The sequence below is a fragment of the Mesoplodon bidens genome, assembly GCF_964165515.1.
Source record: "Mesoplodon bidens genome assembly, chromosome: 20".
Lineage (NCBI taxonomy): Eukaryota > Metazoa > Chordata > Mammalia > Artiodactyla > Ziphiidae > Mesoplodon > Mesoplodon bidens.
The window spans coordinates 29,584,403-29,601,161 of NC_138181.1; the positions used below are offsets into that span (position 1 = coordinate 29,584,403).

Consider the following 16,759-nt stretch of genomic DNA (forward strand, 5'->3'; position numbering starts at 1 on the left):
TCTCCCTCTCTGCCCCCACCAGCCTAACTCTACACACGTGCCCCAACTTCCAAAATGGACATTTCAGTTAAATATTAGTCACTAGAAAGCGGGGGTTTAAAATAAAGAAATTCACTTTGTAAAACGTTTACTCTTTTGTAGGACTCTAGATTTTCCGATATGCTTGCTCATACCAAAGAGGAAAACTTACTATTTATGTGATCGATGTAGTAGACACCAATCTGAGGGTCAAACCCGGCTTCCCAGCCCCACGGGAGCTCATCACCAACACAGTCAGCGAACGACAAGGGCTTCGTTAGCCTGTAACAAACCAGAATAAAGGTACAGGTGATTCTTTCCGTCCAGCCGCATGTGTTTAAATCCAGCACCCTCCCCATGTGCTAAGTGTCCAGCCTGCGTTTCCTTTTTGTTCTTGATTGTTTCTAGAGTTTGCACTACTGTGTTTGAAATCCTTAAAGAAAAAAACAACAAGGCTGAAATGCAGAGATGAATATCCAAAAAAGTAGCAGCAAGTCATAATACCCTCTGGAAAGTTCACAGCTTAAGATTGGGAGACAAATCTGTACAATAAATAAATAAGGCCATCTTAAATCAGGGAGAATGCCAAGCTGAGGGTCAGGAGGGCTGGAATCTAGCTTGAGCTCAGCAGCTAAATAGCCATCTCAGTGAAAAGAAAAGTTTGTCCCAGGATTCGAGCACCAGCATCATGGGAATCATCGTATCAGTACCTCTAAGACAAGATATGCATCAGGCTACACTAACTTCAGATTTGGACGCTCTTCTATATAGTAAACTCACCTGCAAGGTCCACAGAGAGCTCTCCTTGAGAGGAGAGACAATAGATCTTATTTTTATACTTATATTTTTATACCTGTACTTAACAGTCTCTCAACAAAATATTTAATGGAATCAAACACACAAAGTATTTCTATTATCAATGTGATCTCACCTTTTGAAACTGCCTTCAACTTTCTCTTTAAGCCTTAAAACGAATCGGGAAACTAGTTACCTAAGCAGAGTACAGGTTTCAGAGTTAATTATGGGTTGATTTTCTCTCTCCCTTCCTTCATTTTCGTATCTGAGATTTTCCCTGGCTGTTAAAGCAGCTGCAGGCAGGCCAGCACCACAGACTAGTGACCGCCCTGCTGTGGGGTGGCCAACTTCAGGTGACATCTCTGCTAATTTAATGCACTGGCACCACCAGCACAGTTCCTACATATGAAATCACCTGGAGTCTCTGTGATCCATGCTAGTGAATATCAATGATTTCATAGCGCAACTGAAATACAGGTCATTCCCAGAATCACATCACTCATCAGAATAATGAACTATGTCATGTACCCTTTAGGACGCTGGGAGAAAAACATGAAAAGGAGGGAAACCCTTTCTTCCCAGGTGTGGCCTGCCAACAGCCCTCCTCCAAGGACGTAAAACACCAAGGGATGAAAGAAAGAAGTGTCTCCTTTTCTCTCAACCTTTCCTAAGCATGAAATCAGCTTCTGGAGATGGCTGCAGGGATCCTGGCCTTCACGAGCACCGGCTGACAGTCACCACACTGACTCACTGTGAGACCTCCTGACTGGGCAGCTCTCTCTACCTCAGTTTCCTTCTCTTCATTTTAAGTGGTGATCACACCCCCTATCTTCTCCCTGCAATTTAACTACCTGCTAAGATTAATGGGAGGGTGAAAAGGGATTAACTCAGAAAAGTGTCTAGGACATGGTTAAGCAGTCAGTAAATGTTAGTGACTATGAATCCAAGCATCACATGTGGATTCTCTCTTTCACTCTCCAGAGGAACCAAGCCTGGGACCACAACACACAGCAGTGTTTCTCAAAGTCTAGTCCTCACGACCAGCAGCGTCCACATCTGGGAACTGGTTAGAAACAAATCCTTGGGCCCTCTAGTATAGCATATGTCTACAGAATCGGAAACTCTAGGGCCCAGCAATGTATGTTTAATCGAGCTTTCCAGGTAATTCTAGAGAATTTGGCTCAGAAGTTAAGAACTTGAAATCTGAGATCAAAGGGACCTGGATTCAAATGCTTGTTCTGCCATCTTACAACATGGGGCAGGTTATTAACCCTAAAGGCCCCTGTTTTCCAATCTATTATTTTTAAAAAGGTAGGGACTGGGGGAGATCATGAAGCTTAAATGAGAACCAAACGGCGTAATGCCTGATAAGTGGAAGCTTCCACATGCAGTAGGAGAGCGAAATGAATCTCAGACATGTTAAGCAATGCATCCAAATATGGTAATTTACCATATTCGCTTTGCAAACCTGGAGTCGATTTGAACTTAATCTGAGTCCAAAAACTGGCTCTTAGGATTATGCTCAAATCCCACTTTATATCATAAAAACTGGGCAGGAAAATTGAGTTTTCTTTTGACAAAGGAATTAGATACTATGTACATCAAAATCCCCCTGGGACTTCCCTGGTGGTGCAGTGGTTAAAGAATCCGCCTGCCAATGCAGGGAACATGGGTTCCATCCCTGGTCTGGGAAGATCCCACATGCCGCAACTAAGCCCGTGCACCACAACTACTGAGCCTGCGCTCTAGAGCCCATGAGCCACAACTACTGAAGCCCGCGCACCTAGAGCCCGTGCTCTGCAACAAGAGAAGCCACCGCAATGTGAAGCCCGCGCACCGCAACGAAGAGTAGCCCCCGTTCGCCGCAACTAGAGAAAGCCCGCACGCAGCAATGAAGACCCAATGCAGCCAAAAATAAATAAATAAATTTATTTTAAAAAACCCTCCCCACACCATGGAAAGTGGCCTTGTCTTCATACTCTGTCTGTAAGACTGAGCTTCGACCATCTGATTAGACAAAAGCCCCTTGCGTATCATTCTGCTTGACGATTCTCTTTCCTTAAACTCCTCTATCTCTGCTATCTAAAAGGCACATGAACCCTAAAGAAATAAAGAAGAAGGAGACATGGAAATGGTACGTATAAATGACAAAAGAGAGACATTACACAAGTTTTGTCCTGGCACCAAAGCAACATGTTTAAGCATGAGTATGATATGAATATACTTATTACTTTTAGAATTAGAAGTCAAAAAAGTTTCAGAACACGCACTATGATTACAAGTTATGGTAACTGGATTACACTTGGAAATAATCCATCTTTTCCTGTTTATTGTTCAACAGATAATAAGCACTTTATTAACTGTCACTGTTCTAACACTAGAATTACATCTATAGTGAACTCAGTTTAAAATTCAGGCGTTTCCCGTATGGACACCAAGGTGGGGAGAGTGGTGAGGTGGTGGTGGTGTGAATTAGGAGATTGGGATTGACATATATACACTAATATGTATAAAATAGATAATAAGAACCTGCTGTATAAAACATAAAAAAAATTCAAAAATTAAAAAAAAATTCAGATGTTTCCATTCCTGGAATTTTAACATAAAAGCTTCCTTGCAGTGTTACTGCAAAAATCAATATAATACTGTATTTTCTGTATCTGGATAAATACAGATCTTTTCTCCACAGCCTATCAATAAGTAAAACCATTAAATACATATTTATAAATTTCAAATTTTTAATTCTTATCCAAATTATAAAACATAAATAGAATAACATTCTCAGATACCAAACAAAATGAATCACTCAAATATACTGCTATCCTGATAAAGAAAACATATTACTATGATATACTAAGAAGTAACATGAAACAAAAAGAAATAACAGATGTATTCCAAAATTAGAAACAAACATGACTTAGAACAAATACGGTGAGCAGAAATGTTGATTAGTTTCTAAAGTCCTTCCTCTTGTTTTGCATAAGGAATCTCTGAAACAGTCAGTCTTCCCTTGATGTTAAGGAAGTAAAAAATGGACGGAGTTTGTTGGTTCCCCACAAAGGAGCAACAGCATGCAGAAAGCCTGAAATTACGGACCGTCTTTATGCGAAATTCCAGAGATTACTCTTTGCTTAAAAAACAGTCTTCCTTTGCACCGTGACTAATGTGAAGAAAATGGCAATTTACTGCAGCGCTTTGCCACAGTTTACATACAAAATGTGAACTTTGCAAGGTATTTCCTCTCCTTGTGGGCATTATATCATTCTTTTATACAACCCGTCATTTAGTATTTATTGTCAGGCCACGGATCCCTGTCCTGTGACATGAGATGCCACACACAGATGAATTGACTCTTCCCAATTACACGACGGTGAATACTGCTGTGTGTGCAAGCACACATCCAGAAACGATGACTTTGTGCTAACTGCAACCGAGTTTGTGCTTATTGCACTAAACGAAATGGCACTTGACAGAGAAAACCATTTTCAGGTTAATAAAACTCTTGCCACGGTTCCAGCCTCCCAAATGAACAGTTTAGCTTGAATGTTAAAGGTCTGAAGAGTTATTTTTCCTTCACAGCATCTGCTGCTGCCGTCGTTTCACTGAAACTCAAGGCAGAGTTCGCATCGTCGACTAGGTCTCTGATCGCTACAGAATCGGCCCACACAAACCCGCCTGAATTGCTCCAAGAGAACAGGGAAGGAATTCAAGATGAGATTCACAAGTTGAATTTCACAGGGAGGGTAAAATACCAGAAATCTCTCTCTGAGAGAATTTTAATTTATAATGTTGCTGATTAGTCCCCTACAAACAACTTCTTATCTGCTTCCACCACTATTCTAGGCAGGGAAACCGGCAACGCAAAGGAAGAAAATGAGGGGAATGCCAGGGATCAGTGAACAGACGCAGCAGGAAGAAACCGGCTTTTAAGAATACAAACCTCTTCGGAGGAGGGTAACGCAGTTAGTTCTGGGTCTTTGGGGAAATTCGCTTAAGTTCTTCTCAAAGGGTCACACTAGACAGGAGAGAACTGCCAGATAGGCAGGCCTGGACCTGGGGCAATGGGTCAGGCAGGAGACTGCTGCCCTGGGTTTGAACGGCTCATGCAGGGTTACTAGGTGGTAAGTGGCTTCTAACCGGGCTCATTTCTTTAGACTGAGTCCATCATGTCCTCTTGGACCTCCTTGCGCTCAGACAGGTCTCCTCTACGTGGGCTCTAGATCTGGTCTTCCTACAGTTTATACCCACTGGCGCCAACGAGCGTCAGTTTAATCCCTCTTCCACGTGATGGGCTTTCAAATATTTAAACACAACCATCGTGTTTCCCAAGTCGGCTGGCTGGGAACCCGGATGCCCCATCCCCTCAACTTTTCTCATATCTCTCCTCCACTCAAAAGCCTGCCCATCTCCTGCCCTTAATCCCATCCACTTCTCCCTGCTCTGCAACTTCACTCCATCCGTTATTATCAAGGGTTAATCTCCTCTCACATAGTTAATGCCTTCTCCCTCAGCCTACAGATATACAGGACTCAAAACGCCTTCCCTCCAATCTTCCGGCTCCTCTTCTGACATTTGCTTCCTAACCGTTCACTCTCTCTGACCTAAGGATTTTAGATCTGGAGGACCTAAAATCTCCCTTATGCCACCTAACTTAATTCTCTAATTCCTTCATGAAGAGACTCCTGAAAGGCAACGTTTGTGAGTAATTCACCTTTGAAAGTGCACACGGCTTGTGCTGTTGCTCTGGGGACCCAGACATTACTTGTAAAAATGTCAATAACAATATTCTATGTAAAAAAGGTCAATTTTTACATAATTATCCTAATAATATAAAACATTCACTGAGTGATTCCCATGTACCACACATGCTTTAATGTCTATAAATGTGTGAATTAAATCCCCATAAACCTCCTCAAAGTAGATATAATTATTATTGCCCTCTGAATACCCTGTGCAGGAAAAAAAAAAACAAAACAACTTACTTGTAATGAAACAAGCCTGTGACTGTACCACACACATCTCTCTCTCTAGTCAAAGTTTGTGGTTTCCAGCCATGAAGTTTCCATTCCTGTGCAGGATGTGGCCATCACTACTGTCATTCCAGGCACGGATTTAACTATTGATATGTTACTTGGATTAACTAGCCAACAATTTCTGGAAGAAATGGTAAGAAAGGAGTCCCTTTAAAAAGTTCTGGAGGGAGGAGGTGGGAGGGGGCCTGGGCTTTAAGCCAACCCCGCAGATGAGGGACTGAGTGCTACTGCTGCCTGAGCGCGTCCATGGCTGCGCACACGCCATCGCAGGCCTATGTACCAGAAACCTTCGCAGAAGAGGCTCCAAAGAAGTAAAAAATAAGACCCGATCACAGGAGAGAGGAAAAATACACACCAAGGACACGCAACTCTTAAATTCTTTAGGGATCTGACCAAAGATCAAAAGTAGCTTTTAAAAAATACTCTCTTCACATGATTTGTAGACTGAATAGCAATTTCTAGGTAAAACTATAAGATTTATTCATATAGTATGTAATTCTTAAACAGGAGGTTATAATATGATTCAATTTACTTGTTTATATTGTCTGCCTCCTTTAGTTAAAAAGAAAAGGTGGGGGCCTTCCCTGGTGGTCCAGCGGTAAAGAATCGCCTTCCCATGCAAGGGACTCAGGTTCCATGCCTGGTCAGGGAACTAGATCCCACACGCTGCAGGGCACCTAAGCCCGCGTGCCACAGCTATTGAGCTCACGCATCTCAACGAGAGAGCCCCTGTGCCGCAAAACTACAGAGGCCATGCGCCCTGGAGCCTGTGCGCCACAACCAGAAAAGGGAAAACCTGCACACCACAGCTAGAGAGAGGCCCGTGCGCCACAACCAAGACCCGACACAGCCAAAAAATAAAGAAAGAAAGAAATAAACTAAATTAAAAAAAAAAAAGAAAAGAAAAGTTGGTGCTAACAAGGCCAAAATTGTGGATGCCATCTCCCACAAGGGCTTGATACATACAGCAGTGGTTCTCAGACCTAAGAGCACATCTCACTCATCTGAAAAGCTTATTAAAACAGATTACTGGGCCCACTCCCACAGTTTCTGACTCAGCAGATCAGGGGTGGGGCCTGACCTACTAGGATTTGCATTTCTAACAGCTTCCCCAGTGATGCTCATGCTGTTGGTCCCTGGACCACACTTTGAGAACCACTGGTTAAAGGGCACAAATTACAGCTGAATACACCCAGGTGATGGAGAAAAGGAAAACAAACTGAATTTAAAAAGGAACCTGGGACTTCCCTGGTGGCGCAGTGATTAAGAATCCGCCTGCCAGTGCAGGGGACACGGGTTCGAGCCCTGGTCCGGGAAGATCCCACATGCCGCAGAGCAACTAAGTCCATGCACCACAACGACTGAGCCTGTGCTCTAGAGCCCACGAGCCACAACTACTGAGCCCACGTGCCACAACTACAGAAGCCCGCGCGCCTAGAGCCCGTGCTCCGCAACGAGAGAAGCCACTGCAATAAGAAGCCCGCGCACCGCTACGAAGAGTAGCCCCCGCTCGCCGCAACTAGAGGAAGGCCTCGTGCATCAATGAAGACCCAACACAACAAAAAATAAATTTAAAATATTTATTAAAAAAAGGAACCTGGAGGCAAAAGCCTATGCTTCAGAAATATCTCTATTATGAAAACTGTGAAATGTTTAGACAAAATTAATGGCTTAGTAATTCTCAGATTTGGGCCACTTCATTTAATTTTAAGTAAACTTTTTTTTCCCTCAAGGAACATTTAAATAATTTTAAAATAAGTTCTTAAAAAGAAAGGCTTTCTTTTTCTCTCATTTTCTCTCATATATGAAAAACATAGTAACAAGTATTCAACATCATTAGTCATGAGGGAAATGCAAATCAAAACCACAATGAGGTACCCACTAGGGTGGCTATAAGTTAGAAAACAGAAACAGCAAGTGTTGATGAGGATGTGGAGAAATGGGAATGTTGCGCATTGTTGATGGGATGTAAAACGATTCAGCCTCTATAGAAAACAGTTTGGAAGCTCCTCAAAGAGTTAAACACAGAATTACTGCATAACCCCACCATTCCACTCCGAGGCAAGTAACTAAAAGAACTGAAAAAAGGTACCCAAACAATTACACGTATGCACATGTTCATAGCAGCACCATTCACAATAGTCTAAAGGTGGAAAGAACTCAGACTGCCATCAGTGGATGAATGGATAAACGACGTGTGGTATGTTATTATTCAGCCATAAAAAGGAATGAAGTACCTATACATGCTGCAGTGTGGATGAACCTGCAAACATTATATTAGGTGAAAGAAGCCAGAACAAAGGTCACGTATTATAATTCCATGTACATGAACTATCCAGTATAGATAAATCCATGCAGATGGAAAGTAGATCAATGGTTGCCAGGGGCTAGGGAGAGGGGCAAATGGGGAGAAAGTGCTCAACGGGTACTGGAGTGATGGAAATGTTTTGGAACTAGACAGAGGTGGTGGCTGAACACCACTGCGAACGCATATATGCCACCAAATTGTTCACGTTAAAGTGGTTAATGTTGTGTTATGTGAAGTTCACCTCAATAAATTGTTTTAAAAAATTAGTAACAAGTTATAACAATGCCAAGACTCCAAGTGAATATTTGGAGTAAGTAAAATAATAAAAATATGGGAAAATGTTCAACTTCACTAATAATAAAAAGAAATGCCAAATAAAACAATAATGAGGCTTAATTTTAAGTCTATTAGGATATCAAGTTTTTGTTTTGTTTTGCTTTGTCCTAAGGATGAAATTCAGTTCTGGTGAGGATGTGGGAAATCAGTTACTTTCATTTATTGCTGGTGATTCTGTAACTTGATACATCCTTTTAAGAAACAGTTTGGCAGTATTAAAAAACCATTAAAGTCTTGATTCCACGTAACCCAGGAATGCTACTCTTACACAGTGTCCCCTGAATCCTGTCCCGCCTGACCACCTCCACAGAGACTCAGGAGTCACCTCAGGCACCTTTACTACACTCTCATTTCTCGACCAGCTTCTCAAAGGCAGGGCCCCTGGACCCGTCTCTGCATCTCTAGCCCAACGCCTTCCTCGTACACAGTCGGCATAGAATCAACGTTGACTGAGTGGGTGCAGGTTAGAAAGGAAGACAGAAATGAAAACAGGGACACCATGGAAGAATTGTCATTTAAAAAAAAATGTTCAATTTACAAAGATGTAATGGTAAATGCATTTACTAAGAGAACAATATGAAGGCTGATATTAAGGTGACAGTTGACAAACATGTTTCCTGACCATGGGACAGGCAGAATACGAGAAAAAAATCGTTCAAAACTGCATTAAAATATCTGGTCTTATAATTTATTTTAGTTTACTATAATTATATTATGTATCATAAATGAATAGCTGAACAGGGAACAGACTCTTAGTTACGAAGAGGTAAAAGAATTTATTTCAGGTGTTTCAATAATTCAGCAAGTTTTTTTTAAAAAAGTATCTGACCCTACAGAAGAAAACAGAGAGGTCAGCAAACACTTTAACCTGAACCTCATTTCTCTCCTAAGTGCCAAGAAATGTTTGCTTGTTGGATTATTTGGTTTTGGAAAATAGTTTGAGAATTTAAGTGGATATGCTGGCAAAGAAGGTAGGAATGTTTGAAAGAGGAAGAGGGCTTAAGAGATTATTGTCCAAACAAACAAACAAAAACCAACCAAGACTGTCTTGTCCTCCTCCCTAGACTTTAAACAACACACAACCATCAAGGATTTCATCACAGATAATAACTGCTCAAGGGCCAGGACAGGACGGGACACTCACGCAAGAGAATGTGCTCCAGTCACAACAACAAAGAACTGACACACGACCCACCCACCCACCCCTCAGCGCGGACAGGACCTTGTTAGATGCAACCTCTCTCTTAGAGAGGTAAATTAAGTGATTTAAATGAACCAGTATTACTTTTATCAAAACTTAAGGAACTGGGAAGATGTTTTTTAATCCCTATGACCTTATAGGAGAACCCCAGTTAACAGTATGTTTCATTCTAGGCTATGTTTTTCTTATATAAATATATACATACGTATACCGATGCACATAAAATATTATGCACATTTTTACAAGATTGGAATTAAACTAAATAAACTATACATATACTATAGTTTTGGGTCCTACCTTAAAAAAACACAAATAATACATTCTCATTATGAAGAATACATAAACTAGGATAAGCTATTATTAAAGTCCCTCCTTCATTTACCTGTAGAATACTACATACTGCAATAGTTTAGTATCTTATAGTCCACCTATAAATTCATATACTTTTGCAAAACATGAAAATAGGCTCATACTATGTGCATTTTCTATGACTTTGTTCAGTTTGCAATACAAGTAGGAAATCTTTCAATGAGCATATATATAGGTTTACCTCAATCTTTTACTATCTGAGTGTATTACAGTCCATTATTTAACTATTCATCAATTAATAGACATGAGGTGCAACTTCCTTCACGAGAAACTAATGCTTCAAAGAACTTGCTTGTAAATGTTTTCAGCTGTGCAATTTTTTAGAATAAAGCCCTTGGAAGAGTCAAAGAACATACACCCTTTTTAAATTTCAAAATTTCAACATGCATTAAAGAGATGTTAAAGACATATTAGCATTTACGTTTTTACATTCTGATAGTCTCCTCCACATGGGCTTTAGCAATTTGCACTCTCATCCACAAGGTAAGCGAGGGCTCATTTACCCACATTCCACCACGTCTCAATATGATCGTTGGAGGGGGAGCAATCTAGTAATTACTAGTAAGGTTTGTAACCTTTCTGTACGTTTATTTGCTTCTTTTGTGAACTGTCCTTTTTAAAATTGTGTTGTTTGTCCTTCTTAATGATTTGTAGCAACTTTTAACATATTTTGGTATTAATCCTTTGTCAAGTGGCAAATATTTTTTCTATGATGAGTAAAAGATTGATTATTTAAACGTGTTGGGCTAATTGGATAGCCAGTTAGGGAATAAAAGCTAGGTCCTACCTCTTTGTTACAACAAAATTAATTCCAGATAAATCAAAAGAGCTATACATGATACATGAAACTAACTGAAGTATGAAACCCACTAGAAGAAAAGATATAGAAGAATTCTTTAGGGCTTCTGGATTGCACTCCTTAACCCAGTGTTTCAAATTGTAGTCCCTTAAAACACTTGCCACTGAAAATAAATACAGTGACAACAAAATCATACTCTAAAATTTTAGCAAATCGCTGGCAGCAGCTTGGAGCTGATGGCTTTTGCTCACTTGGTTGAAAAGGCAGTTACGTGTCAGAAAGGTGCTAAAGACATAGTAGCACCAAACAGACTTTCTCCTTGATCTAATCAGAAGACTTGAAAAGTAAAATAGACGAAAAAAAAAAAAAAAAAAGACTAAAAGTTACTTAATGGGATGCTCCTATTCCACTGCACCTACCTTGGGAACCATGGTCCTAGGTCAATGGAAGACACCCAGCAAGGGGCGGCAGACCTGGGACAAATTTTAATTTAGAAAGGTGAACCTGAGAGTGACGCACCGAGCAGGCTAAAGCAGCGGTTCTCAAAGTGTGGTCCCTGACCCAGCAGCATCAGTACCGCCTGGTAACTGGGTAGACATGCAAATTATCAAGCTCCTCCCCCGAAACTACTAAATCGGAAACTGGGAGGCTATGGCCAAGCTCTCCACGTGATTCTCAGGCCTGTGAGAGCTGCTGGGCTGGAGAGGCTGAAACAGACCTCAACCTTCCCTTTTACCATCAGAGAGTAAGCAACTGCAATGACGAGGAGAAAGGTGGCCAAGGTGGTGGCAGCGCGGAGGGCTGCGGGAAAGGAAATGAGCGGATTCGAGGCTGCCGCCGAGGAGAAAAGGCTCCTAGTGACGGCAGGCCTCCAAGTCACCGGATATTTGAAAGCAGAAGCTGGGTAACGAAAAGTTGGGGGTGTTACTGAAACAGGGCACTCACTAAACGTGAAAGCAGAAATGAGAAAGTCTACAATGCTTATGGTTTGGCAGTTTCAAAGGAGAGTAGTGATATCAGCATAGGTAAGCAGAATGAACAGGAACAATTAACTTAAAAATATGTTGTGAGGGCTTCCCCGGTGGCGCAGTGGTTGAGAGTCCGCCTGCCGATGCAGGGGACGCGGGTTCGTGCCCTGGTCCGGGAAGATCCCACGTGCTGTGGAGCGGCTGGGCCCGTGACCCATGGCCGCTGGGCCTGCGTGTCCGGAGCCTGTGCTCTGCAACGGGAGAGGCCACAGCAGTGAGAGGCCCGCGTACCGCAAAAAAAAAAAAAAAAAAAAAAAAAAAATGTTGTGTGTGAGGCGCCAGGGGGACATGCAGGTAAAATGAGGACTAAAATTTCCACGTGGAGATCAGATAATGGATGAGATTAATGAGCCAGGCAAGGCCTTGGGATGTGCCCACATTTAATGGGACAGTAAGGATGCTGAGGAAACTGACTTCAACTGGAAGAGGAAAAAAAAAAAAAAAAAAAAAAACACAACAACCCACTCCAGCCTCTAATCTTTTCATTCCTGCCAATAGGAAGTAATAATAATAAAACTACCAACAAAGGAACATTTCATTCATGCGTCCATGAGGTCACCCGACGTTTACTGAAAGCCTCTTTCGTGTGCTGGGACACACGAGTCGTGAGAAGCATGGTTCTCGTCCCCAGCAGCTTCTCCAGACAAACAGTGCCTGTCCTCTAGGTGGGAGCTGCGGGCTGGCATAAATCACTTCCCCAGTGGTAGCTCAATGTTTGCTTTGGAGACAAATGCACTTGGACGGTGCCTCTTTGTGGTACCGTGGATTAATACCGGTGGGCTAGTCTTTCTGACATTGGGTGGAGGGCAGGGGAACACAAAGTCGTCCTCGTAACAACAACACAGGGCTAGACTCCCTGAACCAAAGCACCCATTTCTCTGTCTTTTAAGTGCAGAGACTCCATATTTGTTAAGAGGGAAGTAACCTTCCGAGGCCAGGAAAACCAGCTGCACAGAGCCCACAGGGACTCCATCTCTCTCCTTTCCACACACTAAGTCCATGGTTAACTACCCATCTTCACGCCCCTGATCACGCTGACCACAGGAAGCAGTTACAGGTCATGCTGGAATTCAATAATCCCAAGCCTAGCCTTTTTTTGTTTTTCATAGGATCACTGAAGTTTAATTTATATACCAGAAAATCTGCCCGTTGTACGTGTACAAATCAGAAATTTTTAGTAAATGTATCGAGTTAAAATCACCACACAATCTAAGTGTAGCACATTCTGACCACCCCAAGAGATCCCTTATGCCTATTTGCAGTCTCTCCCTGTCCCATCCCTACCCCCTGCCCCAGGCAACCATGAATTTACTTTCTGTCTCTATAGATTTACCTTTTCTGGAATTTCATACAAATGGAAGCATGGAAATTTGTGCTTTCTTGTGTTTGGTTTCTTTTATTTATTATGTTTTTGTGGTACACCTATGTCGTCTAAAGACTGATTTATCTTTCTTCCTTCCTCCCTACGACCTGTCTTGTACACTTCTGGAGTCCTTGGTGCCTAGAACAATGGCTGGTACTCATCCAACACGTGCTCAATGACTGTCCTTTCCGCAGACCACTGCATCTGCACAGATGGATCCCTGGCAACCACACTCTAAATCCCTCTCAGGATACGAGGCTTTTGCACTGAAAAGCACCTCATTCTGGCTCTGAATACAATTAACACAAACCAAAAGAATCACGGTTTTGTTTTGTTTTGTTTTGTTTTAAAGCTACAGGATTGGAATTCTGAGAATCAAGTATCAGAAAACTAAGAAATGTTCTTACGCAGCCCAAGGAATGGCGCTAACATGCTACAAATCAATTCCATCCCCAGCATTTGCTTTGCTAGTTAAACACGATTGGATTTTTGTAACTTATAGGAAGACTTTCTTTGGTGGTATTTCCTTGTGCCTTCCAGCCTCTGTTTTCCTCTGGCACAGCACCAGATCCTCCAAGCACTAAAAATTAGACGTATGGAATGTCAGGAATGTCTGATAACTACACTAACTTCAGAGCTCAGCCATTAGTCATAAACAGAAATGCCCTTTGAGCTCACTCAAATTCAACTCGAAGCAAACAAAAGTCATGAGGCTGAGTACTGGCAAAGTGTGCAGGCTGCTGTGGGGTGGGCTGGGAAGGCTCTAAATATAGTTCTTCATCGCAGCAAAGACAAATACTGCTTCGTTATCGAAAATGTTAATACACTGAAGGTGCAAAGCATTGCTCGGTGACGTTTTCAATTGGTAGCACCTGAGTTAGAAACACAAACCATTAAAATTACTTTATAAAATAAAGTTTGTCCTATTCCCATATACTTTCACTAACATCTCCTTAACAGGGCCTCAGCTTTAGTTATTAATCCAGCTCTACAGGTGCTGGTACTGTTCAAGATTAATTAAAAGAAAGAATACAAACACCAAAAACTTTGAGGAACTATTCTAGTTCAAAAGAGAAATAACAGAGACCTCCCTGGTGGTCCAGTGGTTAGGACTCGGCACTTTCACTGCTGGGGCCCGGGTTTGATCCCTGGTCAGGGAACTAAGATCCTGCAAGCTGCATGGTTCGCCCCCCACACAAAAAAGAGGGAAATAACAACCAATTGTAGCATGTTTATCTCAAATGGATCCCAATTTTTAATTTTAAAAAAAGGATAAAAGAATTCTTAGAACAACTGGGTAATTTAAATATACTAGATGTTGGGCTTCCCTGGTGGCGCAGTGCTTGAGAGTCCGCCTGCCGATGCAGGGGACACGGGTTCGTGCCCCGGTCCAGGAGGATCCCACATGCCGCGGAGCGGCTGGGCCCGTGAGCCATGGCCGCTGAGCCTGAGCGTCCGGAGCCTGTGCTCCGCAGCGGGAGAGGCCACAGCAGTGAGAGGCCCACGTACCGCAAAAAAAAAAAAAATAAAAAATAAATAAATAAATATACTAGATGCTATACTAGATATTGGATGAAAGATGTTAGATGACATGACAGGATTTTAAAAATTTTCCATAGTTGTAATAATTGATATTATGTATGGTGAGTAAGGGAATATTTTTTCCTTGGAAGATGCATGCTGAATTATTTAATGGTGGAGGGTCATAATATCTGTAACTTACCTTCCAATGTTACAGCAAAAAACAGTAAACATAAATACAATACACACACACAAAATAAAAAATAAATACAATACCATACATTCATATATTTAAAGAGACAGGGAGGAGAGGATAAAAGAAATGTGGTGATAAATTATTTGTCAGATCTACAAATTTTTCATAATAAAAAGTTAGGAGGGAAAAAAATCCCTCATTAAGGAAATTCCAGTAAACACAACAGATTGTATACATGTGTCTGCCTACACTCCGTCTAGAAAACTGCAGAAAAAGGATGTTAAAAAGTCATAAACACAGAGGGACAAAAGGGCAGCTCAGAGGACAAGAGCCACAAAATTTGGGATTGTGGAAAGCCGAGTGGTAACTGAGTTAGCAGACCTGAGAAACAGGAAACCTAAGTCAGCAACAGAAAGCCCAGCAGCTGATTGATTCATACTGCAAACCCTTGAAAGGCTCTGGAATTCCGGCATCAAGGACTTCAGACAGCTGGGTGTGGCTGTGGAGGACTGGCCGGAAGTCTGTTAAGAAGTAGCCAGCCCCTCAGCCTGCCTTTCCCCAATCTGGGTGAAACTGAAGGTTTCCTCTCTAGAGAGACTTAACTACAAAGATTCTGGACTTCCTGGCAGCTGGTACAGCTGAAAGAAGGCGTACCTTACTGAAAACAGGAGGATTAAGGGACTGTCCACGCACTGACCAGTGGGGTTCCCGGACCCCCTTTCCCCACTCAGTTTTCAGAACCACTGGTAGCTGGGCTTACACTTGCTAAGCAAGAGATTGGTGGCGTTTTTCCTGGGAAAACTAACAAGCTCAGAAGAGATTTATTGACTTTAATACCTGGGAGTGCCCTAATAGGAAGGGTGGGCCAGATGGCTACATGACTAAGCCTCACCCACAATATAGAGCTTCCAAACTGCTTTTTATGGCTCATTCTTAAATATGACTGATAGCTGTATCAGTCAGGACAGGCTAGGTAATGCTCTAATAAAAAACAATACCAAAGTCTCGGTGGCTGAACACAACAAACACTAATTTCCCACTCAAGCCAAGTTCAAAGTGGTTCTGGATGACTCTCCCAGGCAGCTGGACTCCACAGTGTGGCTCAGGATTCCAGGATGCATCTCGGGTGACTGGCACCTCCACTGCGATACTAGGTAGATAGGTAGGTAGATAGATAGATACACTGATAGATAGATAGAGAGATCTCAGTCAATCAATCTTGTGGGCTGGGGATACATGTACACCCATACTGTTCACATTCCACAGGCAAAACACATCACATGGAGGCAGGGAAATTAATCCCCTCATGTGCCTGGAAGGAGTGGAAGAACCAGAATGATCAGTATGAGCTATTCTAATGCATAAGTTAAGAACACTAGGTCTCTAAAATAAAAGCAGAATCTAAAACAAACACACTAAAACAATGAATCAGGCAATTTAATGCATAGAAGAAATTTTCAATTTTGTTCAGAGAAACTGAAGAAAATTTCAATAGCATCTTCAGAGAGATATAACAGACCATCAAAAAATAAATATTTGGAGAAAGAAATTTAAAACCCTTGGTAATGAACAATGCAATAGAAGAAATGAACCTATCTATTGAAGTGTTAGAAGATTAACTTAAGAAAATTTCCCAGAGAGAAAGACAAATAGAAAGGAAAGGACAGGAAAACTGGAGGACCAGTCCAGGGGGGTCTACTATCTGATAGCAGCAGTTCCAGAAAGAGAGAACAAAGTATACATGAAGGTGAAGATATCATCAAAGATGTAATAGAAGAAACTTTCTCTTAAC

At 41.8% G+C, this 16,759-nt stretch overlaps 1 protein-coding gene across 1 annotated transcript in view; it reads right to left on the bottom strand.

The window, feature by feature from the left end:
* WWC2 (WW and C2 domain containing 2) overlaps window positions 1–16,759 on the bottom strand; it is a 147,764-nt gene that overhangs the window by 62,114 nt on the left and 68,891 nt on the right. The window contains exon 2 of the mRNA XM_081220695.1: window positions 191–300. Coding sequence (XP_081076821.1) covers window positions 191–300 — 110 coding nt within the window. The remainder of the gene's footprint in view (window positions 1–190; window positions 301–16,759) is intronic.